The sequence below is a fragment of the Camelus dromedarius genome, chromosome 9 (genome assembly GCF_036321535.1).
Source record: "Camelus dromedarius isolate mCamDro1 chromosome 9, mCamDro1.pat, whole genome shotgun sequence".
NCBI lineage: Eukaryota > Metazoa > Chordata > Mammalia > Artiodactyla > Camelidae > Camelus > Camelus dromedarius.
Window position 1 is genome coordinate 80,290,658 of NC_087444.1, and position 27,972 is coordinate 80,318,629.

Sequence of the window (27,972 nt, forward strand, 5' to 3'; positions counted from 1 at the left end):
CAAGCTTTGATGTGGGAACTGGCCTTCGGTTGGAGACACAGTTGGGCACCACCAGTTGGTGGCCATTTGGACTGGGAGGACAGAACTAGAAAATGCAGCCTCCAGACTGCCTCCCAGTTCAATCAAGATTAGTCTGGAGCTTCAAGCTACCCTCCTGCCCACACCTGCTGGGGACTGGGCAGAGGCGACTGGGGAGTAGGAGGCAGCTTACTGGATAACAGCAGAAGGGAGTCTTGAAAAATGTGGGCCAATCCTTGGCCTCCCCACCCCCACTCTCAGGATCCGACCCAGAGCCCGTCCACCTTCAGGACACAGGATCTCAGATCTCAGCCCTGGGACTCCAGCCCCCCTGTACCAGGGTGCCATTGCCCAAAGACACAATTTAATGTCTGTCTTCACATTTATTAATTCCTGGGATGAATGAAGGAGAGCCATCCACTTCTCCCACCAGGGAGAGTCCAGCTTCCAGCTGCAGCAAGAGGGATCAGAGTCAGACTGGAGAAAGGACTTCCCAAGGACACAGTCTGCAACTGGGATCAGCTTCCTAGACAAATTTGACACAAGAGAAATGGTAGGGGAAGGAGGCTTCTTGTGCCCGCTTTCCTGGTGAATCAGGGCAGACCTCACTGAGATCCCCTCAGGAAGGAAGTGGCTTGGTCAGCTGCCCGCCAACCCTCCCACACACCCAGGCCCACTAACGAGGTTAGTGCTGGGAAGAGGTGCAGGGAAAGGGGACTCCTGGAGGAGGGCTCAGTCTGGGCAAAGCCTGGGAGCCGCAACCCAGCCCACTGAACTGAGCTCCCCTGGCCACCTGAAGCTTCACCTGCCACTTGGAGCTCCACCGGATCGCTGAGCTCAGACTGGAAAGGGTTGGGCCAGTAGGAGCGGTAGCGGCAGCTGTAGCTGCCGGTGTGTTGGGGGCCCACGTAGGTCAGCACAAGGTCAGCGGAGGGCTGGGCAGCCCACTGCCTTGTGGAAGGCTCCCCTTCACCCACCCGCAGCAGCTCGAAGGTGACGTCGGGCACCTCTCCCTCGCAGCGCAGGACAGCATCGCGGCCCGGAGTCACGGCCCCCCTCCACAGGGGCCGGAGCTGCGGCTTGGGCAACGGTCCTGGGCGAGCAGCCGGATGGGTCTGGTGAGGTCCCTCACCCCAGGCAGCAGCTGCCCAGCCCTGGCCGCCTGCCTGTTCCCCACTCCAGCCCAGGCTGCTGGCCTCACACTGGTCACTGCACTGGAACTGTGTGTCTCCGTCTCACCCCCTCCCCAGGACCTGTTGAGTCCCCAGGCCTGGGTCTGCCCTGTGACTTCCTGGGGTCCCCAGCGTCCCGCACTCAGGGTTAGGGTGAAGGTTAGGGACAGGACAGGACAGGTGAGGGGAAGGAAGACAGGATGCAGAGGGCTCAGCCCAGTCAGTGGTCTGGAGGTAGGACCTGTGCCCAGGGTCCTGACTGGTTTCTGCCCCCAGGACACGTGGGTGAGGAAATCAGGAACACATAGACCCCAGGGACAGCGGGGCTCCTGGAAAATTACACCTCCACTCTCCACCGTGGGGACGTGGGCCCCGGCAGGAGTTGGGGTCACAGTCTGACAGCGACCGACACGGGTGTCGCACAGGAAGACTAAGGCACTAGCCAGTGCAAAGCCATTAGGGATGTGAACCCTAAAATCTGGTCCAGCCTCCACGATCTCCACCAAAGCGCTACCCGCAGCCGACGTGCTCACGTCGATGGGAAATAAGCCGAAATGCAGGGCGCCCCCAGGACCCTGGGCGGCAGACCTCCTACTCCCCTAAGGAGCCGGCTCTGCGGGCAGGGCCGAGGCCCAGAGCGCTTTCCTTTGGCATTCCTCCGGGACGGGCCGGCACCCTCGTTTTGCGCACAGGTGGAAGGAGGTTTCGGGCCGCCGGGCCTACCGCTCACCGTCCACGCGCAGCTCCACGCGGGCGCTGGGCGCGGAGCCCGCGAAGGGCGGCGCCGTGTCTGTGTAGATGCAGCTGTAGTTGGCGGAGTCGACCACAGAGACATCGTGCAGCTCAAAGTGGGCCTTGGTCCCCGCGGGGCTCAAGAGACTGTGCACCAGGCGCCTGCCCGCATTCTCGCGCACCAGGGCGAAGCGCACGCCGGTGCGGGGTGCCCAGCACTGCAGCTGCACCAGCGTGCCGGGCTTGGGGCTCAGAACCGCGGGCTCAGCCGATAGCTCCGGCGCTGGGAGCGTCCCTGCAGGGAGGACGTGGGCTAAGTCGGCTCCAGGGAAGGATCCAGCCTCGCAGCCCTTGGCCAGGCTGAGCCTTCTGCCAAAGAGTCTGCTCCCTCCCGGGCGGCCCGCCGGGACCGCCCGGCATAAGACTGAATCAGCCTCCCGACCTCCCGGTCCCTGTCCTCTGTGGACGCTCACACACACTCCTACACTGTTCCTTATTAATTTCAATGCCCATAAAAACAGACAGGGATGAGGTTATGTCTGTCCAAAGAGCACCCGCACCCCCTATGATGGTCGGCATCCTCTCCTGGAGTTTACATCTCTGGTCTGAGTCCCTGGTGGGTCCTGCAACCCCAGCCTGGCCACCCTCAACAGAGAGCCCTCAGCGTCCACCCGGACCCCGAAGGCAGGAGGGGGCCCTGGGCAGGTAATGCCTGCATGGCCCAGGTCAGATTTGCATATTGACCTGACTATTCATTGTGGGGCCAAGAGGCTAGGCTCATTGTTCCATCCTCAGCTGGGGAAACTGAGGCCTGGCAGATGAGCCGGGATTTAGCTCTGCAGTAACAGACCCTTCCCTGCTCTCTCCTCTGGCTGCCGCCTTCCCAGCCCCGCTACCACATTCCCCAGGCTCACCGTCACTCAGAACCAGCTCAGCCGGCGCGCTGTCCAAGGACCAGGGCATTAGCTCACCATGCAGCCGGTAGCGACAGGTGTAGACATGGCTATCCCCCAGGGCCAGCTTGTCCAGGTGGAAGAAGATACGGTCTGGGCTGGTACTGGACATGAGTACCTGCAGCACCTCCTCACCCCGCCGCAGCTGGAAGTCCACACCGCTCAGGGGCGCCACACAGGTGAGGGTTGCGGGCGAGCCCGGGCGCAGGACCTCAGAGGACTCCCTTTCGAGAGTCAGCGTGGGTGGTGGCAGCCTGGCTGCAAGTCAGGGAGGGTCACTGGAGGGGCCAGAGTCCCAGACACCCCTGCTGTGGGGCCATTCCTTAAAAAAGCTGCAGTCAGCCCAGCCTCCAGACCTTTGCCCCAGGAACACCCTTCCTTCTGGCAAACGCCAGGCAATTGTGTGGCCCCTGTTTCCAAACCCAGTCCTGGGCAGGGGTATTAGGAGTTTGGGGTCAGGGTAAATGCAGCTCTGTCCTCCAGGAGCCTCCTCCCCCAGGAAGCCCTCTGGGATGGCCCCCACACTCACCCAGCTCCTCTATGGTCACAGTGGCACTGGGTTCAGAGAGGGCACCTGCTGCATGGATCCGGTAGCTGCAGCTGTAGTTGCCAGCCCGGTGGACTGAGAAGGTTGCCTGCATAGCCTTTGGGGCCTCAGCCACCTCCAGAAACTGGTCATCGCCTTCCCGCCTCAGCAGGAAGGTTACACCCCGAAGCCCCCCAAGGCAGAGCAGTGTCGTGTTCAGGCCCATTGTGATCCAGGAGACCGTCTCGGTTGAGAGCAAGGGTGGGGGCAGGGGCTCTGCGGGTGGAGCACAGGTCATGTGTGGTTCTGCACGCCTTGGGAGATGTGGGGGTCCAGCCAGACCTGGATCTCCACACTCCTAGAAATGTGAGGGAGCCAGGAGATGGAGGCAGGGACAGGCCGAGACGGGGGACTACAAGAGGAGACATGTTCAGGGCCCTACTGTGCCCCAGGCCTGCCCTAAGCACTTCCTAGGGATTCAGACACTTACTCTTCACGACCTTCTAGGGTCAGTACAAACATCCTCATTTTACTGATGGGGCAGTTGAGGCTCAGAGATGTCACCTGACTTGCCCAAGGCCACCAGCTACTCCGGGAGTGGGGCAGGAGGAGGACAAGGAGACTGATGAGTGGAGGACAGGAGGCCTCTCCAGCAGCCTCTCCCCTGACTGGCCAGGCCAGTTAGCGCTCCACTCACCTGTTCCAGTCAACTCCACCAGGTTGCTGAGCCCCATCCACCCGCCATCTGTGCTGTAGCGGCATCGGTAGAGGCCCCGGGTGTCATTGATTACTGCTCCTAGTAGGAACCGGTGCTCAAAGGCAGGTGAGTCCAGGCGCACTGGCTCCTGGGGCACCCCATCCTTGAACAGCTGGAACTCCTGTGTCCTCAGGACGCTCTGGCATGTCAGTGTCACAATGGCCCCAGGTTTCAGCAGGGACTCAGCCTCTGCCCATAGGTTGGCCCTTGTGTCAACTGCACGAGTGGGGACAGTGGTCAGCTGGGCGCCCAAACAGGGCCTCACCCTGCAGTGTCCACCACACCCGGGCCAGCCCACTTACTTAGGACTGCCTCCTCCGTCACTCTGCCCAGGGCGAGGCCTGCGGAGACCCACCTGTGAGATCCCATGCTGTTCCTTCCTGCCCCCATCCTACCCCCGGGGGGCCCCAGACCTGACGCCTCACCCCAGAGCAGCAGGAAAGCAGCCCGTGTGGACATAGTCAGCCTCACTTCAGCCCCAGGAGTGTCTGTCCGGTTATAAGGCTGAGGTGGGGGGGCGGCGCCGGCCACTGACCTCTCTGTTTGTTTGTCCTTCCCGGAAAGTGGGCCTGCAGGGGGTCAGGACAAAGGGCGAGCCACGGCCTCAGGAGTCTCCATTACAGTAATCAATAACTGCATATGAATAAACTAAGTTAATAATAAAGAATAAAAATAACTGAATGATCTAATGAAGCAAACAATAACAAATGAAGACAATTGACAATAAATAATAAAATGATTTAGGTAAAAAAATAAGTACAATTTCAAAAAATAAAATGAATACTAAAACAGGTAATATAATAAATAATAACAAATAAACTTAAGCAATAGAATGGAATCATAGTTACCCGTAAATAAGATGATTAAAGTGAAAATAATAAATTACTTCATAGTGAAATGATAAAACACTAAATATTAAAAATAAATAATACAATGAATGACAAACTAATAGTAAACTAAAATAATAAATATTAGGAACAGTATAGTAAATAACAAATACATTAAAGTAATAAATATTTAAATTGCTTATAAATAATAATTAATAATTGATGATAAAATAATAATAGGAGGACGGGCATAGCTCAGTGGTAGAGTGTGTGCCTAGCACGCACGAGTTTCGGAGTTCAGTCCCAGTACCGCCAATAAAAATAAATAAAAACCTAATTACCTCCCCCCAAAAAATAATAAAAATAATTAAAAATAACAATAAATAAAATAATAAAATTGAGGCACCCACTGCTGTGGCGTTCACAGTGTCCTGCTCGTGGACATGGACAACAGGTGGTGTGACTGTCACTCCCGTGTTAGGTGGGAAGGAAGGGAGCCTCAACTGCGCATTTACACCGTGGGCAGCAGGAAGGAGGGGGTAATAGGAGTTTTTTAACCCAAGAGGGGCTGCTTCTGCTAGGGAGGGAGGTTGAGGATGACCTTGGGGGTTTGAAGGAGTCTCACCTTCACAGCTACAGATCCATCAAATTCTTTTTTCTACCAATAAGCAAGGACCATGTGAATCCCCTCATTTTTGCTTGATGGGGACAACAGTACACCTTCCCAACTCGCCTCAAAACTGGCAGCTCAACTTCCTTATCCTGTCGCTATCCTGACCTCCCCCAGAACATTACACACACCCCTTGGAAGACAGAGAGCACCGGGTAGCAGAGACACTCAGTGATGAAGTGAGTCCGATGTGTCCTCCTTGGTGGAGGGCCTCGGGATGGCGAGCCTGTCAGGACACCCCTTCGAAGGAGAAGACCAGCTGCTGCAGCCAGCACTGTCCGCCAGCCAGAGAGAGAAGTGGACTCTCTGAAGGAACCACAGAGGCCCGGATTCTGGACACAGCATATCCGCCTCAGTGTGCTGCTCCAATCCACTCACCAGCTGCAGTTAGGGGTGAGGGTGAGCGGCGCAGAACGAGGGGAGTCCATGTGGCAGGTCCTGATGCAAAGCAGGCTGCCCTCCACTTGGGCCCTACTTCCCGGAGGACCCAGCGGTGCCACTGAACAGTCCCCATGTGCCTGGCAGTGAGGCTGCTGTGTTGAGCCTCTGATGAACCCAAACAACATAATGCAGGACCCAAGGTTTTCAGGGCAAAGGTGTCTCTCCTGCACCCTCCTCTCAAGTTCCAGCAACAGCCACGGTGGCCTTCTCAGAGTCCAAGATCCTCGGCTCTGGTAAGCCCCATCCCTTTTGTACACCCAGCCCTGGAGGTGGAGCTGCTCTTCTTGTGAATCTCTGGATTCTTGTGATTCTGCATATTCTTTCAGTCTAATAAAGCCAAGTAGACAATTCTCTTAAAATACCTAGTGAGGGTCACTTATTTGACTGCCCCTTGCCCGAGCCAGCCCCTTCTGTCCCATGTCCCACCCATCACACAGGCCACATGCTCCAGCCCACCTGGTCGGGGCGATGTGCTGGTGTGCAGGTCACTGGAGCTGTCTACATCAGCCTTGTCTCCCGTCACCCGCCGCCAGCCCCAGGCCTCCCAGCTCCGCCGCCGGGGTGCAGGTGGAGGAGCACCTGCAAAGTGCCAGGTGTAGCACCTGGTGCTCAGTGATCCTTGCTACCATCCTACTCCCCTGCCAGGCAGCTACGTGGGACCTCAGGGCTGAGTCCTCAGGCTAATCCTGGTCCTCTGTGGGGCTCCACTCGGGAGGCGGGATGAGAAGTGACTTGCTGAGCTAGGAAGGCAGGGTTGGAGCTCCATGCCTTCCCTCTCCCTGCTGCTCTCTCAAGCTCCTGCTGGAGCTGCTGATCTTGGCCAAGGAGACCTCGAAGAAGGAGGAAGTACAGCACGCCCAGCCGCGCAAGGAAGGTCCCTGATGTGGGGGTGGGGGAGCAAGACTGAGAAACACACAGACCCCAGGGGGTACCCTGGAGCAGGCCCCAACAGTTCCGACCTGGGAAGAGAGAAGGGGTGAGGGGGCGATGCCAGCGACGTGGTCTTGGGCAGAGTGAGCATGCGGGGGCTGGTTCCCCCACCAGACACAGATGCCCCCGCACACCTTCCAGAGCGGGTAGAGCAGGTGGCTGCCCTCAGCGAGGGCAGTGCTGTGGCAGCAGCCCAGGGGCGGGGGGTGGATGCAGAGAAAGTTGTCCAGGGTGGAGAGCGGGGCAGGTTGTCGGCTCCGCCCTCGCCCCCACCCACCACTGCTTCCCAGAGCCCGGAAACTGCTCTGGCCCAGCGCATGGCAATTCCCAGACCCACTCCTTCCTGGGGAGGCGAACGCCAGCCCTGCTCCCGGAGGATCGGCCCCTCCCCCGGCCAGCATCGAATCCCTCAGGCGGTCTTGCCTGGACTGTTTTTCCTGAAGTGAGTCAGTCCTGCTTACTCAACGAGCGCAGGACGCGTGGACTGTGCCAGCCCAAGGTGTGTGGACGCGATGCCGCGTCTATAAGGAACCTGAAGTGTTTCAGGCTGCTGGGATTTATCTTTTAGAAACGGACTCTCAGCCCCAACTGTGGAGGAAGGAATGGGGGTACAGGCAGCAGCTGAGAGCTGAGCATGCTGGGACCCCCCCCCCAACACACACACATCCTCTCCTTTGCCCACCAGAGTCCTCAGAGCAAATCGTCTGACCTTCTGGCTCTTGGCTGAAGACAAAAAGTCCTGTGTAACCTCGAATCCAGAGGTGGAGGGGAGGGGTCTCATCTAGCCCTCGTTCCTGGGGAGCCTGCAATTCTCGCCCGTCTCTGCACAGCTTCCAGGACCGAAATTCACCGCCTTCAGCCTGTGAGCCACCTCCCCGCCACACGTGTCCACAGCCAGGCCCCAGGGGGTCACCACTGGGGCTGCCTTCTTAGGGACCGTTTTTTCAGCCGTGATCTTCTGCACCCGTGGCCGCTGCGCCAACTCTCCCAGCACGTGAAGCCCACCCAAGCTGGCCTGCAGACGGCTCATCCCCATACATTGGTGGCCGGGTCTCGAGCTGCACGGGCCACCAAACTGACCCGCCCTCTCCCTCAGGGCGCAGCGCTGCCCGCGTGCCGCTTCTGATGCTTGTTGAGGTTGGAGCGGTGGTTGAAGGCGCGGCCGCACCGGCTGTAGGCGTAAGGCCGCTCCCTGGTGTGCGTACGCCGGTGGCTCACCAGCTCCGAGTTGTGCACGAAGGCTTTGCTGCAGTGGATGCAGACGAAGGGTTTCTCGCCGGAGTGCGGGCGCTGGTGCTGGCGCAGCTCGGAGCTGCCGCGGTCGGCGCACGCGAGGAGCCGCTCACCAGTGTGAGCACGCCGGTGGTGCGCCAGGCCCGAGGTGCCCCTGAAGGCCTTGCCGCACTGGGCGCACTGGAAGGGCCGCTCACCTGTGTGCGTGCGCTGGTGCTGCAGGAGCTGCGAGCTCTCAAGGAACCTCTTGCCGTAGTCGGTGCAGGCGAAGGGCTTCTGGCCGCTGTGTGTGTGCCGGTGCTGCTGCAGGCCGGCCGCGCGCAGGAAGACCTTGCCACAGTCGGGGCAAGCGTGCACCCGCGCGCCTGCGTGGATCTTCAGGTGCTCGGCCAGCTTGGAACTCTCGCTGAAGGCCTCTTCGCAGTCCGGGCACTCGTAGGGCCTCTCGCCCGTGTGGATACGACGGTGCTGGCTGAGGTTGGAGCTCCAGGCGAAGGCCTTGCCGCACTCTGTGCGCGTGTAGGGCTTCTCTCCCGTGTGCACGCGCCGGCGCTGCTGCGGGTAGGAGCTCTGGCTGAAGGTCTTGCCACACTCGCCACACCAGCAGCCCCGCTCCCCCGGGAGAGGCAAGGGGAAGGGCAACAGGTCATCGGGGATGCGGCTGGGCCTGGCCCCGTCGATCCTGCAGTCTGCGGGCTCCAGCTTCCCTCCCAGGGCCCCTCGGTCTGCTGTCGCCCCTAGCGTGGCATGCTGCGGAGTGTCCTCTGCCTCCCGCAGGGCCTCTGCGGACTCTTCCCAGGCCCCCAGGCCTCCAGAAGCTGCCCCCGCGGAGGGTTTTGTGGTGTCAGTCTTCAGCAAACTCTCGGGGACATCGCCTTCCCCTGGAGCCACCTGCCGGGCGTGTTGACTTGGGGTCCCCACCTCGCCTCTGGGATTTGAAACTGGAGAGAGAAAAAGCTAAGCCTGAGACAACCCAAAGACCCATAGGGAGAGGGGCAGAGGGGCCTGGTGGTCTCAGGAAGGGTGTGACTGCCGCTGCTATGAGGCAGGGGCCACTGGACAGAGGCATGGCCGGCCATCACCCCCACCTTTCTCTGAGCTGGCCTTGGACAGCCCTGTCCTCTCCTCAGCCTAGAACAGAAAACGTGGTAGGTGGGGCCGCAGATGTTCAGACTTCCTGGGTAGAGGCAGTGTCTGAGGCAACTCTGAGTCAGACCCTAATCCTGCTGGGTGTGGGTAGCCTGGGCCTGTGACTGAGGGACCCTGGGAGACCTCGGTGTCTGCCTGGCCTGTGCCATTCACACAGCCCCTCACCAGACTGGGCAGAAGGGTGCTGGGGGTGGGGGTGCCAACACTGTGGAAAGACTCAGAAGCTGCCCACTTCACCTGTGCCAGCCTTGCTTAGGGCCTGGGGCTCCATCTCAGCACAGGGCAGGTCCAGGGCCTTACTCTCATCCCCCGGCTCCACCTTGGGGTCGCCAGGCATCAGGTTGGTTGGGACACCTGTTTGTGAGGATGAAGGTGGACCTGGCCATTTATGGAAACATTGGATATGAACTGCCCTCCCCCAAGAGGCTCGAGGTGATCACTGTGCCCATCTTCCTTGGTCACCTTACCCCAGCCCTGAACCCTCAGCAGCCCCTGCCACCCAACAGGCAGCCTGGCCAGAGATGGAGGAATCTCAGTGGCTGCCAGGCAATGTTAGGCCACTTTGGGCCTCTGTTTGGGTCCAGCCAGGCTGACCCAGCTGCCTGAACCCAGGATGTGGGGCAGCCATGGGGCAGCTGTGTAGCCAGATCCCTTGGGACACAAGCCAAGGGTGGGGGTGGGGAGGCCACACCTCCAGTTCGTCTCGCAGCTGGCAGAGCCCTCCCCACTTGCCCCTGACCTCCCTTTTGTGGAGCCCCAAGCCCAGCCAGCTGGCTCATTCTGCTTACATTGGAGCCATTAAAGATCCCAGAGGTTCCAGTCCATTCACTTCTGGGCCTAGCCTCCAGGGACACCTGACATTCCCAGGCTGGTGGATGCTGTACCTGGAACAGGGGCCCAGAAAGGGTTTGGACACACCTCCTGCTCCTCTCCCTGCTCCGTCTTGGGGACCAGCACCTCCTGTGGCCAGGGGGCTGGGACCTGGGGACAGGAAGACAGGCAAGGCAGGCCGAGTGTTGGGCCCTGTAGCTCCATGGAGGAAAAGAGGGGCAGGTGGTGGTGCCCTCCATCTTTCTGGGTGCCCACCCCCACCTCCCCACGCTCTGAGGACAAACACAGGTTAGCATCTGTCAGACTCTGAGCTGAGACACAAAGCTCTCACCGTCACTCCCCACCAGCACCCCTGCCACACCAGTCCGGGCAGGGCTTTGAGCCAGGCTGGGCAGCCCTCACCTGGAGTCCTGGCCTACCTGACTTCTGTTGCAGCCCCTCAACCAGGGCAGCGGCTTCCTCAGGGCTGTTTGGCTGCTGGCCCTGCACCCAGGCCTGGATCTCATGGATCCCGCTGCCTGGCCAGGGCCTCATGGGGCCCCTTGACTTCCTTGTAACAGAACCCCTAGAAGTGCTGACCAGGGATCTTGGGGCTGGGCTCACCCCCCACCGGAGCTGGTGTGTTCTGGGAGACCCAGGGGGCGAGGGCAGATGCCTTGCTCATCCGGGCAGCCATCACGTGCCCTCCCAGGCAGAGCAGGACAGTCACATGGTCCAGGGCACTTCCTCTGGACCTAGAGACACAAAGGTGAGCCTGTGAGCAGAGGGAAGCCATGAAGACACCTCCCTAGAGCCCTCTGAGAGGAAGTGGGGTCTACAGGCCTGGGTGCTTGTGTCTGTGTATCCACAAGTCAAGGAGTGCTTGTGTCAGCCTGTGTGTCCAGGTGTCTGAGGGATAGACATCTGTGGTCACCCGTGCCGCCCCCTCCCCTCTCCCTGTTCTCCGGGTCCTCTGCCCTGGCTTCTTCAACTGCTTGGTTCCACACGGAACACTCTAGGCACAGCCAGACTTGACCAGCAGATGGATCTGCTGGACTGTCCCACTTCCACTGCATTTTTAAAAAATGTGAATTAGTTGCCAACATTAAAAAGTAATCAGATGCTGGTGGGAATGTAAAATGGTGCAGCCTATGTGGAAAACACTCTGTGGGTCCTCAAGTGGTTAAACATAGTTACCACACAACTCAGCAATTCCACTCTTAGTTGTCAATCCAAGAAAAATAAAAATGTGTCCATGCAAAAGCTTGCACACAAATGAAATAGCAGCATTATTTATAATAGCCAATAGGTGGAAACATGCCAAATGTCCATCAACTGATGGATGGATGGATAAACAAAATGTGGCCTATACATATGATGGAATATTATTCTTCATTAAAAGGAATGAAGAATTGATATATCCCTCAAGATGTGTGAACCTTGCAAATATTATGCTAAGTGGAAGAATCCAGGCACAAAAGACTTCCTGTTGTAAGATTCTGTTTATCTGAAATGTCCAGGATAGGCAAATCTGTAAGAAACAGAAAGTAGATTGGTGGGTGCCTGGAGTGGAGGAGGAGGGACAGGGAATTTGGGTACAGATATGGAGTTTCTTTAGGGGTGATGAAATCACCTAGAATTAGACAGTGGCAATGGTTACACAAGTCTGTGAATATGCTAATGACCACCAACTTGTACACTTTAAAATAGTGAATTTTATGGCATGGAATTTATTTTTAAAAGAAAGTCATCAGCCAAATCCAAAAAGTTACTCATTATATAGTTTCATTTATGTAACATTCTTGAAATGATAAAATTGTAGAAAAAGAAAACAGATTACTAGTTACCAAGGGTTAAGGAGGGGGTGGAGTAAGGAGGGGGAGTGGGTGTGGCTATAAAAGGGCAACTTGAGGAATCCATGTGGTGATGGAAATAGTCAGTATCTTGACTATCAATCTGAATAACTTGTTGTAATTGGTACTATAGTTTTGCAAGATGTGACCATTGGATAAAACTGGGTAAACAGCACATAAGCTCTCTTTATATTATTTCTAACAGCATGTGAATTTATAATGATCTCAAAATTGAAAGTTTCATTTTATTATTTGTTTTTTAAACTTTTTTCTCCCAACGTTTTTATTGGAGGGGAAGGTAATTTAGGTTTATTTATTATTTGTTTTTTTAAACAGAGGTACTGAGGATTGAACCCAGGACCTTGTGCATACTAGGCATGCACTCTACTACTGAGCTTTACCCTCCCCGGGAAAGTGTCATTTTAAAAAAGTCATCAGAATTCAAAAAAAAAAAAAAATTCCGTTTTTGTGTCTGGAAAGACATGTTTCTGAGAATGGATCCTGGAAAAGCTGCCCGACACGCTACCCTTCTAACAGGGCCTCCCTGCCTGGAGTCAGCCCGGTCTTAGGGTAGCATCCAAATCCCTCATGGTCCTTCCCGTCTGCCGTCACCACTCTGCCCTCCCTACCTGTGCGCCTTTCTGCCTGAAAGACTTGTCCTCCAATTTGACACCCTGAATGCCTACTCACTACGCGATGTGCAGGCCACAGGTCAGAGGCCACCTCCCCCGTGGGGCCCTGGCTCCCACGCCCACAAGGGGCTCTCGTCTGAGGGGTCACAGGTGCCTGTCATTCATTCATTCAGGTGAAGGCTGGGCTGGGCTCGGAGCACAGCAGGCAGGTCGGGGTGGGGGCTGGATGCTTGGGGGTAGGGGAAGCAACGCGAGAAGAGGTTTGAGTGAATGAATGAATGAGTGAATGAATGGATGGATGGAAGGGAGGCGATGGCGCAGCCCAGGCACCAAAGGCGGAACCACAAAGCAGAGTCCCAGCAGCAGCCGAGTCGGGGTCGCCGCATGGACCCACCGCACTGGCGCTAGCGCACTTCCGCCCGGACCCCGGGAGCACCGAACCACTCCCGGTCACACTGGGCTGCACGGAGATCCCGCTATGCGTGGTTCCAGGGCGTGCCACGCTCGGTCCTACCCTGAGCGGCGGGGGCGGTGGGAGGCAAAGGCGCGGGTCCGAGCCGGGCTGGACGGCGGCCGCTCGTCCAACTCACCGTCCTTGGCCCGCCTGGTGTCCACCTGCGCGGCTCCGGCGAGGACAGGTACCGGACTAGCGCCCGGGCTCGGGCAGGGGGAGCGGTGGGCGGGTAGGTGGGCGCGGGGTGTTCTGGGAGCCTCGCGGTTTGCCCCAGGGCGCCCTAGCGTCCTGCGTTGCCGTGGACACGCTCCGCCCCTGCCTCAGCCCCGCCCCCGCCTTTCCTTCACTGACCGGGACGGATGGGGACACTCGCGAGCGCACCCAAGGTCGCCAGGGCCTTGGACACAAGAAGAAAACCTGGAGGAAGAAAGGTTCTGCGGTCAGAGGAGTGCACACTCCCCACCCCCGTCCATTCTCCGGCAACCGCGGCCTCCTCAAAACCATGAGGCGCCCGGTAGGGGCTCTGGGGCCGCATCTCCACAGCCTCCTGCTGGTCTAGCCCGCCCTACCTTAGGGAACAGCAGGCTGGAATCAATCTTTTTGGTGTAACAGTTACTCGCACTCAGCCTAGGTGAAACCGGGAAGGTCCCTGCAGGACATTCCCCGTCTACCCAGCTTCTTGTTTGGCCGTCCTCGAGTTCCAAAGAACAGACTCAAGCAGCTCATGGTTAGGACTAGATTCCTGGTTCCTTCTGAGGATGTATAGATAATCTGACAGCTATCTTTGTTGTTCTGCAGAAACTAAGACACCCCCCCCCCACACACACACACCTGGTGGAGGATGGTGGTGACTACCTGCTGCTTTACAAGCATGTAGACCCCAGACTGGTTGAAACACAAAGTTGATGATTGAGATTCCCAAAATATCAGGCTGTTACCACCTTACCACCAACTAATCAGGAAAATGCCCACAAGCTGGTCAGGAACCCTGCAGTCCTCACCCCTCACATTGCCTTCCCTGAAAGCCATGGGGGAGTTGCGGTCTTTTGAGCACTGGGCCCTGCCTTAAGCAACAGGGTTACCCCAGTTGCTCAGCTCCCTCCCCAGGATCTCTCCTCCACTCCTGGGAAGTCTGCCCTCCTGGCTTCCTGCCTTGGCCATCAGCCAGCTCTTCTGGGAGGCATGAGATGCAACTCATCTGGTGGCAGTACTGGCAGCCTAGAGTGCCTCTCTCCTCTCCCCCCTGGCCAGCTGGGTGTTCTCAGGGCTGATGGCCTCATCTACAAGATGGATGTGGTAACTGTAAATGTAAACGGCTGAGCATGGCCCGGCTCATTCCAGCAAGAGCCAACCCCAGGAAGGGCTTCACGCCTGCTGTTAAGATTTCCAGATTCATCTGTGGCTGTTGTTGGATTCCTGCTGCTGCTGCAACAAATTACCACAAATGTCATGGCTTAGAGCAATGTAAATTTATCATCTTGCAGTCCTGGAGCCTCATTCCGGAGGCTCTGAGACGAGATCTGTTTGCTTGTTTTTCCAGCTTCCAAACACCCTCCACTTTCCTGTCTTGGGAAAGTCTCTGTCTTCCACCACACACTCTCCATGTGTTACCCCATCTCCTTCATGTGGACTCTGCCCCGCCTGCCTTTCCTTGTACAATGACACCTTGGGCCCCATGAATAATCCTGGACAGTCTCCCAAATCAAGATCCTGAATCACCTCCTAGTCCTTTATGCCCTGTGAAGTACCCCAGTCACAGGTTCTGGGGACAAGGACATGTATCTCTTTCAGGGAAGGCAGGGCACTGTTCTGCCAGCCACACTGGCTTTCTCTGAGCTTTTCATATGATTTACTGGGCAAACAGTCTGTGCATTGAGATGCCATTTAGAGGAAACAAGACTAGATATTTACCCTGGAATCGTGATGGAGACTCACAACCACCCCATCTAGGGAAGGGCTCTCTTGGTGGTGTGTAGCTGTGACATGCTGACTGGGGGCTGACTCTGATGTGTGGCCGGCACCATGCATGGCGGGGCAGCCAGAGGGCCCACCCAGAGGGGAGGAAAATGGAACGAACTTGTCAACCAGGCTCCTGAATAGTAAGTCACTGAGTCAGAAAACTGACCTATTAAAGAACCCATGGGCAAGAATGAGAATTTTCTCTGGGTTCCTGTGACCCCCAGCATGAAGATGGGCCTGCCCAGTGCGGCCTCTGGGGTTTGAACATGTGACCACCTTGCTGAGCACCAGGGCTCAGGGCTGCCCCTTTCTCTGTGTAGAAGGCAGACATCCCTCTACCAAACAGTCCAGAAATCTGAGTTTGTTTACGGAAACTGCTCACTCCAGCCAGCTTTGGACTCACTGCTGCTTTCCTGTCAGTTCTGCGAATTTCTCACAGGCAGTGTCCAAGGTCTGAAAGTCATCAGGATGCGTGTAACCAGGGCGCTACGCGGTTTCACCCCAGGACACAGCAGAGTGACCGTACGTGGGTGCTGCGACCTGTGTCTCTGGAGGGCTGTTTTCCTCTTGAATGTCACAGCCACGTGACAGAAACGCACCAGTGCTCTGGGGGAAAGTTGTTGAGTGGAAATCAGACGCACTGAATTGGTTAAAGGTAAAAATGCAGAGTTTGGCACATTCCGCAGATCATGAGGGGCCACAGAAGCGGCTGGCGTCACTGCCCTGCTCTTGAGGGGACAGGAAGCTGAGGGCCTGAGTGAGGGGTGTCTGGTCTGGTCTGTGGTTGGCAAGTGACTGGTCTGGGGCCTCCTCCAAAGAAACAAGGATAATGATAGGACAGGACCCTGCGGGACCGGAGGGTTCACGTACAGCCCTCATCACACACCTGATCATTGCACAGCCCTCCTCCCCTGCTGGGCCTGCGTGGGACTGGCCTGCAGCCCAGGGCAGGTGAAGCCACACCCTGCCCTCCCCTCCCCACCAGGGGGCCATCAATCAGGACCGATTCCTTGGAAATCCAACACCTCCGCCCACACTGTGGCAGCTGCCACTTTGTGCCTCGGTTTCTGCACCTGACAAATTACCAGTTGGGGCTCAATTGAGACCAAAGGGTGAGGGTACCTGGAGCCCCTCCTGCAAGCAAGTGTGAGGACAGGTGGGTGACAGTGGACACTAGCATGTCACACCCCAATGCCAGACTGCCCGTGGGGCCCCAAGAGAGTCCCCATCACCCCACGAACCAGTGGGAGGATGTGAAGGGAAGCATCTCTTTCCCGGACACCTGTGGCTTCAGTCCAAGGATTCCCTTCCCAGGTGGGGATGATGTGGCCATCCTGGAAGCAAGACCATCCCACGAATAAACGGGTACAAAGTAACCTGCAGCAGACACCATTTCCACGTGGAGCGGTTCTTGTTGACCTATGGGGGGGGTGTCAAGGCAGGTGCATTCTTTACAATGTGGAGCTTGCTGTGCAAATCAAGTAGACAGGCCGGAGGGCCCAGGCTCCAAGAAGCGTTACTCGTACACCAGGACTGGCCAGGCTTCTGGCTGGAGGCCATGTGGTGCTGCACCCATGGCAGGTAGACTGGCCCAGGGGCTGCTGTGACAAGGACAGCTGGACAGGAAGACTTGGCAGGGAATGGCCAGTGAGAATGCACTCCCTCACAGCCAGGGCACAGCAGCCCCTGGGGAAAACAGCCTGGAAGTTCCCCCGCAGTCAACAGAGCAGCTCCACTCCTAGGGGCCCCGCCCAAGAGAAATGAGTACAGGCCTTCAAGCAAAAACTTGCACACTGACGTTCACTGCAGCATTTCTCCTGACAGCCAGAGGGTGGAATCAACCCAAATGTCCATCCACTGATGAAGGGATAAACAAATTGTGGTCTGTCCGTACAAGGGAATGTCACATCAGTAGTAAAAATGAATGAAGTTCCAATACCTAGTTGGACCTCAGGAAATATGGTCAGTGAAAGAAGCCAGACACCAGAAGACCACGTGTTGTATAGTTCCATTTACCTGAAACAGGCACATCCAGAGACAAAGAGATCAGTGAACGGGAGTAACTGCTTCATGAGTACAGAGTGTCATTTTGCGGTGCTGGAAGTGTTCTAGAATTAGACAGGGATAATGAGTGAACAACTCAGAAAATAGATTACCTAAAAAATATAATAAAAACCAACCTGAAAAAAATTAAAAAAAAACCAACCTGAATTGTGCACTTTAAAATGGTTCAGTTATGTTATGTGAATTGTATCTAAAAAGGGGGTGGGCAGAATGCACTCTTGCCATAAGGGGTGTCTACCTTTGGCAGCTGGGCCAGGCCACTTGGCAACGCGCAGGATGTCACCTGGGCCCAGCCACAGGGACAACATTGTACTGAAAGGGTGTGTGTGGGCATGTGTTTATTTTTTATTTTTATTTTTTAAAGAAATTTTTGTGGGGAGTGATTAGATTTATTTTCTGAGGAGGTACTGGGGATTGAACCCAGAGCCTCGTGCATGGTGCACTTTACCACTTGAGCTATATCCTCCCCGGGGCATGTGTTCAAACAATACTTTTGTAATCAGAAAAACAAGGTCTTTGGAATTCCCAGTTAAAGATAAAATAGCAACTTCTTTCGAGTGGCCAAGCCGACTGCATGCCAAGCAGTTTTCGAATCAAAGCTTGATGTTGGGTTGGCAGCATTCCCCCCGGGGCACAGACTTTCCTTCAACCAGGCATCTTTCAGTCCACTCGTATCAAGAAGAAGTGCTTTGTGGGAGGCTGGACACACCTGCCGGGAACAGTGGGAGCAAGCCGAGGCCCAGGGCAATGCCTCATGGTGTCCCAAGGCCTGGGGAACTGCTGTCACCAGTTTACAAGGAAGCTGTGACTTGGCAGGGGCGAGACTCAGGCAGGTCCTAGGGCACAAGCCCTTACGCCTGCCCAGTCTGTCTGATGGTGGAGACCTGTCTCCACACCCAGGGCCCACTGGCTCCCTCCCTCTGCCACCCACCACAGATGCTCTCACAGCTGTGGGCTCCGCCCTCCCCCATTGTCTGCCTGCCCGCCCCCGCTCCCCAGCTTTCTCTGCAGCCCAGAGCCTCGGCCTCTGGGCGCTGTGGGTTTTGCAGATTTCCTTGGTCTGCCTCCAAGAAGCCAGGCTGACCTTGCACGGGGACCAACTGCAGAGCGGCTGGGGTGGCCCCCAGGACTCTCTGCTAACAGAGATCAGTCCAGGGACAAATCTGAGGTCCCCCCACACACAGAAGGGGGCTCCTCAGCCATGCATCCTGATGTGGGGACCCTGTCACCCCTTCCTCCTTGAATAACTATAACCCCAGGGTGGACTCTGGCCCCTCCCACAGAGGAGGGGATCCCAACATGAGCGCTGAGCAGCAGGAAGGCAGGTACCTGGTTTTCTGTGCATCAGCCCAGGGGACGGACCAAGGCTTCTGCAATGTGCATCCCAGAAGCCCCACAGCTGGGATCCAGGTCCCTGTGACACAAGACCAGGTCTTAGTGTGAAGGACACTGGGACCTGGGCACCTGCCACACTCCTGCCCCAAGGCTTCCAGTGATTGCCACCCCCACGTGGTCATGGCTGCATCCCGGTTTGCATAACAGCTGGCAATCAGCGCAGGGCCTCAAGCCAGCCCTCGGTGTGATCTTTGGGACCTCCAGGCACCCACCAGGGTGGGAGAAGATGCCACGGGCAGCCTGGCCAACCCAGGACGGCTAATCACCATGGAATCAGCGGACCGGCTATAGGACGTGAGGCCACCTAGGACTGGGCAGGTTCCATTGAAGGAAGCTGTAGTGGATTGAATGGCACCCCCACCCCCAGAAGATACGTCCACACCCTAACCCCTGGAACCTGTGAATGGGACTGTCAGCCGAGGGAGGCTGATGTGGGGTTTTAGGAGGTGAGCGGCCCAAACGAAAAAATGCACGAGGAGTTGCCATATTGCTGGACAGACTTCAGCCGGAGACACCATGGGGTTAACAACACTTTATTGTCACAGGGAGGTGCACCCTATGATGCACCTGTCCTGCTTTTATCTGTTTTCTGTCAGCACATGCGCGGTCTGAGTTTCTTTGTTCATTAGGCTTACAGAATATCTCTAGCACATGCGTACTTCTATTTTCTTTGTTCTAAATCTTATATAATTGATGCATGTGTGCAGCAATTATTTACTGCATACTACAAACATACTCTGATCGTGGCCTTGGGTCCCACGGCTATAACTCATCTCAATGCTCCGATCGTGGCCTTGTTTCCCACAGCCTTAACTCATCTCAACACCAGCTCACAGGGACCTTATTTGGGAAAAGGCTATTTGCAGATGTACTTAAGGATCTTGAGATGAGATCATCTTCAATTCCCTGGTGGTGCCCTAAATCCAATGACAGAAACCATAAGAGGGAGAGGGAAGAGGACGAGGCCAAGATGAGTGAGGCAGACACAAGCCAAGAAACACCTGAAACCTGGAGAAGCCAGGACAGGTGCAGGGGATGGTTTCTGCCTCAGAGCCTTCGGAGGGTATAGCCCTGCCGACACCTTGATTTCAGACTTCGGCCCACAGTACTGAGAGAAGAAAACCTTTGTTATTCCAAGCTGCCCAGCTGGTTGTACTCTGTTGTAGCAGCCACAGGAAACCAATGTGGAGACTGGTCCAGCATCCTTGACAGGATGGGTGGGTTGCGGGGGGCTCTCCTGATCCCTGGTGATGTAGTCAGATGATGGCTCAGTGCCTGGACGGAGGGTCAGGGAAGACTGGGTGGTCCCAGGAGGCAGCAGCCCCCGTCTGACAGGAAGGGATCCTGAACTCACAGGAGGCAGGGGCTAAGGGGCATCCATTAGCCATGTGCACAGGCCCCCTGCTCCCACAGGTGGCTTCTCTGGCCATCTGCTATGACAAAAACCTGCCTCCCAGCACCAGACACAGCAGGTGGAATCTGCAGACTTTGGCTGCATCTCTCTGCCTCTCCTACTCCTAGCCTGCACCATCGAGCTCTCTTACCTACTAGGAGCCTGTCCCTGACCCTGAATTGCAACTGCCCAGGTGTCCTCAGAGTGACTTTTTGTCTGTCCTGAGTGGGCATGATCTCTGCCCTGAGCGCTTGCCCGGCCTTCCTAACTACCCCTGGGGCTGATGGTGAATAGGAATAGGACACCTTGGGGAAGGGGGAGTGGGGTGGGCTGAGAGGTTAATGTGACCCCGGCGGAATTCTGCAGAACCGCATGGCAACAGCACATGGGAAAGAGGTTAGTGAGGCTGAATGTCCTCAGAACTTGGACGTGGCCCACTGAGGCTAATAAGAGGGTGTTCAGGGAAGTCAATAGAGGCAGCCTTGAGGTGTGAGTGGCACAGATTCTGCGCCGAGACAGGGGTGGCTCCACCAACCTGAACCACGAGCCAATCTCACTCCCAGTGACAGCGCTAGAGGACGCAGCCCCTAGCCCCTCTCTCCTGTTCTGCACCGTACACCCAAAGGAGAGGCAGCGCATGACATACAGCAGGGCACAAGGAGTGCCCTCTGAGTGCGGGCTAAACTCCCTTCCACGTCTCTCCTTCCGGTGGTGCGTTCCCTCCTGGGCCTCAGCCTCCAGGCCCAGATGGGGGACGCGGGATGCAGAACTAGACCAGACAGGCCCGCCCGGAACTGAAGGACCGACGTGCGGCGGCCAGCCCGGACCCGGAACGTGAGGACCGGAAGTGCACGATCGGGCCTCCACCGGGGATCCCGCGAACGCGAGTGGGAAAGGAGCAGGGGGTGGCGACCGCACCGAGGGCCTGAAGGTCCCCACGCAGGCTGCGCGGAGCCTTGCCCCCTACTCTTCAGGGCCGCCGCACTGAGAAGTAAGTGCCGCTACAAGGGCGTGCTGGAGCCGCCGCGGAGGCTGCTGGGAAGTGTAGTTCCGCCCGCCAGGGACTCCGGTTCTCATGGCAACCGAGGCGGGAGCGGCGCAAACCTGCGTCGTCGTCAAGGAGATGGCGTCCAGGCGGGGCAGTGACTGCGAGATCCGGACTGGTAAATGGGTGGAATGGTCGAGGTGGGGAACACCCGGGCAGCTCTGAAACGTCCTGGTGAGCCGGCCGCGCGCCAGTTCCACGGCGGATTCTAGTATGTGCAGCCGCCCTCGAGAACCGCGCCCCGAGCCCGCCCCAAAGCCTTCTTGCTCTTTTGGGTGGGGGTGAGTTGGCCAGGCCTCCCACCCACCACGGCACCCTCACTGGTGCCCACCTCTCGCGTGGCTGCCGCACCTCAGCCACACAGACACATCCAGTGTTTACCCGATGTGGCCCCCGTATGGCACACAGCAGCCGGCATGTGACGCCCCCAACGGCCTCCTCCCACTGCGTGTCCCCTTCTCCATCTGTGGGTGTCTAGACGTTTAACTCCCTGCCTCTGTGCGGTCTGCCTCCCCGCCCATAGACAGCGTCGTGGCTGGATTTGGAACCGTTGGTGGGGCTTACTACACTTAGGTTGGAGCGGTGGCTGAAGGGCACTCCGAGGGCCGCTTGCCGGCTTGCCTACCCTTGTGGTACACAAAGGCCTTGCCACAGTTGCCACAGAGGAAGGAGTGCAACCTGTGTGGGTGCGCCGGCGCGTGGGCAGGCCCCACCACTGGCTGAAGGCCATGCTACACTACCTGGGGCTTCTCAGTGCTGGGTCACCGGGCGCTCAGGGCTTACCAAAACAGACCTCTCATGCCTATGGGTGCACTGCTGCCAGAGGAACTTCAGGTCTTGCAGAAGGAGCCCCTGCTCTTGCAAGGGACACAGTCCCTGGAGTGAATTATCTGGTGCTGCCGCAGGTCCGGCCTGCCAAAGGCCTTATGCTGGGAACAGCACCAAAAAGCACCTGACTGCATTCATGGTCATGCGCCGGGGCTTTGGAGGAAATGGGGTTCCCACTTGAGGAACCCAACTCCCTTGAAATATCAGGTCTCTGGACTGGGGCTCATGCCAAGGCCACAGCTCGGGAGACCTGTGCTCTGGGGGAAGTCATCCTGCCACCTGCCACCCCTCCACGCATGTCCCCCTCCTGGGGGAGGGAGGGTCTCCCAGCTCTGTCCTCTGTGAGGTCCCACTGCAGCTCATTGGGAATCAGCCTGCTCAGTGTACTGGGCCGGAGCCTCTGTCCCGGGCCAGCCTCCAACTCAAAGTCCTGTTTGCAGAATCTGGAAGAGCTGAGAAATGGAGAGGCTGGCCCTTACCAAGCAAGAGGGGAAAAGGTGCCAGGAGCCATGAAAGCAAACTGCGGAGGCTCAGGCATCTGGGATGGCTTAGCCAAATTTTATAGCTTGAAAGCTATTAAAGGGGTGTAGACACAGAGAAAAGAATTTCATCGGTAGCTGAAAGCCACCAGCTCAGTGGGTGAGGTGGTCAAAGATAACCCTCTGTCTCTCCAGGCTGGGTTCCTCCCCTTGCCGCCCCTTCCCTGACCTCTCTCAGCTGTCTGACTCCTGGCTCCTACCTTCCCCTGCCTCCCTCTGCCTCCCCCTCACCCATAACCTTCACCAGCCACCCTGCACCTACTTCCGTAATGAGTGCCTGACAGGCCACGCCCACTTTTGGCCATTTGGTGGCTGCCAGCCCCGTGATGGAAACTGCTACTGAGCAGAGTTTAAAGCACAGTGTATGTGTATGGTAGACCCCAAGGAGGTCCACGTCCTAATCCCCAGGGCCTGTAAATGTGCCACCTTATATGCCAAAAGGGACTCTGCAGTTGTGATTAAAATTATGCGACAGGGAGAGTACCCTGGAATACCCAAGTTGGCCCTAAATATGATCACGATGGTCCTTATAAGGGGGAGGCTGGAGAGCCAGTTAGGGAGGAGACGCGATGACAGTGTCCGGTCAGGAATGTGGCCACAGGAATGAGGAATTCCAGCAGCATCTGGAAGCTGGAAAAGGGAAGGAACATTCTCCCCTGGAGCCTCCAGGAGGAACACAGCCCTGTCGAAGACACTTTGATTTTAGCCCCTAAGACTCATTTCGGACTTCTGATATCTGGAACCATGAGGTAGTAAAAGTGTACTGAGTCTGTGGTAATTTGCTACAGCAGGGAGCAGGGAAGCAACAGTCTCTGTGAGGTGCTGAGAGGACTTTGACGTTTCACCTCCAGCCCCTCTCCCTTCTGTCCGAGTGAGGGCAGGCCTCAAGCCCGGAGCCTCTGCCTTCAACCTCTTCAAGCACAATGTAACCAAAGTAGTCCTCCCAGGCGTTTACGCCTAGAGTTTCCTTCTTTTTCTGGCTGGTTTTACGTTTTGGTTGCTGCAGTCAAGTTTCCTTATGAGTAAATGGATCTGAGCAAAAACAAGTGAGTTGATGTAAATCAGCAGGTCTCAAGCATGGAGAGTTTTGCCCCCCTGGAGGATACCTTACAACTGTGGGGTGAGGATGCTGTGACGTCCAGCAGGTGGAGGCCGGGGATGCCGCTGGACATCCTCCAAGGCACAGGACATCTCCCCCCACACATAGCCCTGGGACAAAATATCAGTGGTGCTGAGGTGAGAAACCCTGGTATACAGAAAGCTGTGACGCACAGGTACTCGTGAGATGAAAGCGTCGTCTGGGCAAAGTGGAACTGGGCTTGGAGCTAAGTGAAAAAGTCCAGATGTGAAAAAGTCCAGACGTGAAAAGGCCACATATTCTATGATTCTGTTTTTATAAAATGCCTATAACAGGCAGATCCACATAGAAAGTAGGCTGGTGGTGGCCAGGGGACAGAGGGGGCAGAGGGGGACAGGAGTGGCTGCTGTTGGGGACAGGGTTCCTTTCTGGGGTGATGAACATGTTCTGGAATTAAGACAGTGGTAACGGTTGCATGACCTTGTGACTATACTAAAACACCGAATTGTACACTTTGAAATAGTTTTATGGTATATGACTAATGTCTCAATAAAAAAATTACAGTAACTAGAGTGGTCAGTGAAGGCCTCACGGAGAAGGTGGGATTCAAGGCAAGACCTGGGAGGGGAGGGGAGTGAGTCATGAGGCTCTCTGGGGAAGAGCATGTCCAGTGAGGGAACAGCAGATGCAAAGGCCCTGAGGAGGCATGTGTGGCCAGGGTAGAGCCAAGGGTAGAAGAGAGTGCAGGGTGACAGGGGCCTGGCAGGCCACCGTGCAGACAGTCTTCTGGTGACTGACACAGGGAGGGTTGTGAGCAGGGGAGGAAGGAAAGCTGACTTGAGTTTGCACAGGCTCCCTCTGGTTGCCACATGGGGATAGCTGTTTTCCTCTGTGGGGCCTGCCCAGAATTTAAATTTCTGCAGGGTTGAGGAGTGTCTGCAGACCCAGGCCTCTGCCTGACTTCCAGACACAGGGAGCCTCACAGGGCTTGACCCCTGCCCCAGGTCAGAGCCCCTTTCCCCTGCTTCCCTGGAAACCCGGGAAGTGGCTGTGACCCCTGAGCCACCCAAACTGGGTTGGGGGCTAGTCACTTGGCAAGGTCTGCTGTCTGTCCCTCGTCCTAATCCTAATAACACTCATGCCAGGGCCTCTGGCCTTTCTCGCCCCATTCAGCCTCCGTGTAGACCCGAGTGATCTAGACTCCACACTGAAGTTGCCAAGTGGAAACAAAGGATGCACAGGAAGATATTTCTGGCGTTCAGCTCACTGTGGCTGCCTTGGGGTGGGCCACCTCTATACCTCTGTGATCGAACCTCTCCTGTATTTTCTCCAGCAAGTAGACATTACCTTTGGGAAAAAGAAAAGATATAAAATTGAAAGGCATCACAGTTTTGCCATTAAAACATTTCAGTGACCCCTTTTCCTCATCCCTGGGCTGAGTAATCTATTGTTGAGTAACAGATCACTCAATACAGAGATCCTCTGCTTTTCAAAAGTTGACTTGATGCCACTGTGTTCTTATGAAAGGCCTATGTTAGTACCTGTTTTCACTAACTGAAAAGTCTGAAGAAGATTTTCACTTTTATGAAAAGGGTAGAAAACTAAAATACAGTCTTTGTTTTGTAGCAAGCTGAGCCTTATAGAGGAAGATGGCACTTGGATCAGCTGGAGTGGCCCCCCAGGCTGAACTACGCTCACCATCTCAGCATCAAGCTGCCATAGCTCTGAACCGTGTCTGTGAGCCTCTGTGCTTTATTTCTGTTTTTTGTGCATCTGTTAGCAAGATGTGTCCTAAGGTAATTGCTTCTCTGCTGTACACACCATTTTGGCCTAGGAAAGGTTTCATAAAAATGCTACATTTTCCAAGGGCAGGGGCAGGGGGAGGCAGTGTGTGTGTCTGGGAAGTATATCATTTTATTATGCGGTGTGTGGAGATCAGGATTTGGGCAAAGCTCCCTACTAACCAGAGCCTGAGAGAAAGTAGCTCCAATGGCTAGAGATTGCTGGGGCAGCATCTGGAGCCAGCACACAGCAGATCTCCATAAATATCTGCTGGCTTGGTAGTCCATTTTCTAAATTAGCTGAAAGCAGCAACAATTTTCAGAGTGCCAGCTAGCCACCATCTGGCCCTGTGCTAAGAGTGTTACACAGACTGATTAACTTAGTCCTCATGTCAAGTCTAGAAAGGTGGCAGTGGCACCCCCCCCCCTTTTTACAGATAGGGAAATGGGGGCTCAGAGAGAGGAAGCCAGGCGTAGACCAAATTTTTAGCTGTCAGGTCTCCAGGAATCTGCCAACTTTAGTGCCCAGAGTCACTGCAGGCCTTTAAATGCAGCTCACAGCTCTGGGGCCACATGGTAAAGGATGGGCGTTCACACCCCTGCATGAGGTGGTTGCCTGTGTTGTCCCCACTTTCCAGATGAGGAAACTGAGGCCCAACAGGAAAGCCATGCATCCCGAGTGAACCTGTGCAGCCGGACTCGGGACACGACTAGGTCCAGGACCCCACCGATCCAACCCTTCACCTCAGCCCTGCGGCCGCGGGAACACAGGGACCCCCCGCTCCCTCCCCAGAAGGGAGGCCCTCCACCCTAGGGGGCGCCCAGGCGCTCGCGCTTCCCTCCGGGAAAATGAGTGGCCCTTTGGGAGCACATACAGCCCTCCGAGCGGCCTCGGACCTGAAGCTCCGACGTGGCCGGACTCCCAGGCCAGTCACCCATCCAGGCCGCGGCCCTGCCCGGACCTAAAGTTCCGAGAGTCCGGCACTCGTCCCTCGGGGATTCCCGGAGTGGGTTGCTCTGGCGCCCCGAGGACGGCCATCTCTTCAGTTCTCCTGGCCGGCGCGGTGTCAGGGTCCCTTTCCCCAGAAGTGACCAGAGGAGGCCGGGATGGAGAGGCTGGAGAAAATGACGACCCGCCCCAGACTCGGCTCGTCCAGTCGTTTATCGGCGGAGAACCGGGCGGGAGAGCAACGGGCGATCTTGTCGGGGCTTGACTTGGCTTCATGGTTACCATGACGACCACCAAGCCTCCACCGGCCCCCACGGGGTGTGGGTGGGGGTTCCAGCTTCCGGGTGATGCTGCAGCCTTCCTGTGATTCGCCATCGCTTTGGAGACGCCCTACCTGCCAATCACTTGAGTGCTGGTGATTGGCCCTTCCCGGGGGAGGGCGGGATTTCCGGTCCGGGTCCGCGCGGTCAGCCTGTTCCACGCGCACGACTGAGGTATGCCGGAGCGCCGTGTGCTTAGACCACCCTCCAAACCCCAATGGCCGGGTTCTCCTACTCCGTGTCCTGAGCTTTCTAAGTTCCTGTCTCTAGTTCCGCCCGATCCAGTTGCCTGGGCCTTCCCCAGTTCCTGCCTCTGGGTCCACCCAAATCCAGTTTCCTGTTTCTCCTCCAGTTAAGGCCTTGGAGTCCCACTCCTCGAGTCCAGGTCCCCATTTCTCTCCCAATTTGTGCCTCGCACCTCCAAATCGCAGCCACCACGAATCCATATATGTGAGACTTCGGAATTCATATATCTGGTCCCAAAATTTGAGATCCTGTAACCACTCATTCCGAATATTTGGATGGCCAAAATGTGTTTCTGGATTTATCCTTAACCCAAGCCTCTGAGGCCCCCTGTTAAGACCCTGCGCTAAGGTTCCCAAATCCTGGTCATCTCGACCTCCCCTCTATTCTTTACCCCAAGTGCTGCAAGTCTGCATCGGATCCAGCATTGCCACCCCAGCCCTGCACGGTCTGCCCTGTTGCCCTGTTGCCCCAGCCCCGCCTGCCCCCAATTCCAGAGAGCCACCCTGAACACGTGGTTCTGATTTACAGCTAAGCAAATTGGAAGGGGTTCAGGCTAGCTCACCAGTAGGTGAGCTGGCCCAGGCACCTCTCTTGTTTTGAGGTCTTGAACTCCCTCTCCTGTAACAAGCAACAAGCCAGGCCACCTGCCCTGTGAACCCAGCTTTAGACTGACAGTCGGTGGCCAGGGCAGTGACCGGCCAAGGACAGTGGGAAAGATAACCTTGATGTCTGCCTAGGAGCTGTAGGCAGGGGAGAAAAAATGTCATGCAGTACTTACAGGAACAGTAAATATTGCTCTTGGTCCACATTCACTTGTTCCTTTATTCAAGCAGTCTTGGAACCCAGGATCCCACCCTCCTTGGTAATTACATGGTTAAGGTTAGCTCAGCAGCCCTTTCTTTAAAAATGAAGGAGCCGAAGGGGCAGGGAGACCCCTCTCTGGACCATACCAGAGCCAGTGGAAAGACCTAGAGTTGACTGAACTCATTTGTTCATTTGGCAAATATTTATTGGGCACTTGATATGTGCAGGAATCCCTGGAACTGGTGGAGACATGATGCAGAGAGGGAGGGGAGGCCAACCAAGGCAGGAGAAGTCAGGCTCTGGAAATAACCACCTTAGAGTCTCAGCTCTGCCCTCTTCTGCTGTGTGACCCTGGGCAAGTGACTGCACCTCTCTGGGCCTTCATAACTACTTCATCAAATTGTTCTGAAGAGC

General features: G+C 56.3%; 2 protein-coding genes and 1 long non-coding RNA gene across 5 annotated transcripts; 1 reads left to right on the forward strand and 2 right to left on the reverse strand.

Moving 5' to 3' along the window:
- Positions 1 to 381: 381 nt before the first annotated feature.
- A1BG (alpha-1-B glycoprotein) lies at positions 382 to 4,634 on the reverse strand. Of its 3 annotated transcripts, none has more exons than XM_010989226.3 (8): positions 4,584 to 4,634; positions 4,461 to 4,499; positions 4,099 to 4,374; positions 3,405 to 3,677; positions 2,837 to 3,133; positions 1,921 to 2,217; positions 996 to 1,111; positions 382 to 544 (listed from the first exon to the last, which is right to left on the reverse strand). In XM_010989226.3, exons 1-8 carry the CDS (start codon positions 4,615 to 4,617, stop codon positions 491 to 493), a joined length of 1,386 nt encoding a protein of 461 aa, XP_010987528.2. In that variant the 5' UTR covers positions 4,618 to 4,634; the 3' UTR covers positions 382 to 490. The 3 variants fall into 3 exon arrangements, with proteins under 3 accessions (XP_010987528.2, XP_010987527.2, XP_010987530.2); XM_010989225.3 differs by having other exon boundaries at positions 824 to 1,111; XM_010989228.3 differs by lacking the exon at positions 996 to 1,111.
- A 2,951-nt stretch (positions 4,635 to 7,585) lies between these two features.
- Positions 7,586 to 14,782, reverse strand: ZNF497 (zinc finger protein 497). The gene is made up of 3 exons (XM_031459277.2): positions 14,769 to 14,782; positions 13,294 to 13,361; positions 7,586 to 9,200 (listed from the first exon to the last, which is right to left on the reverse strand). Exons 1-3 carry the CDS (start codon positions 14,780 to 14,782, stop codon positions 8,119 to 8,121), a joined length of 1,164 nt encoding a protein of 387 aa, XP_031315137.2. The 3' UTR covers positions 7,586 to 8,118.
- A 6,059-nt stretch (positions 14,783 to 20,841) lies between these two features.
- LOC105096805 (uncharacterized) lies at positions 20,842 to 26,142 on the forward strand. The gene is made up of 3 exons (XR_837872.3): positions 20,842 to 21,131; positions 25,085 to 25,254; positions 25,878 to 26,142. It is a non-coding gene; the product is annotated as an uncharacterized LOC105096805 (long non-coding RNA).
- The last annotated feature ends 1,830 nt before the right edge of the window (positions 26,143 to 27,972 follow it).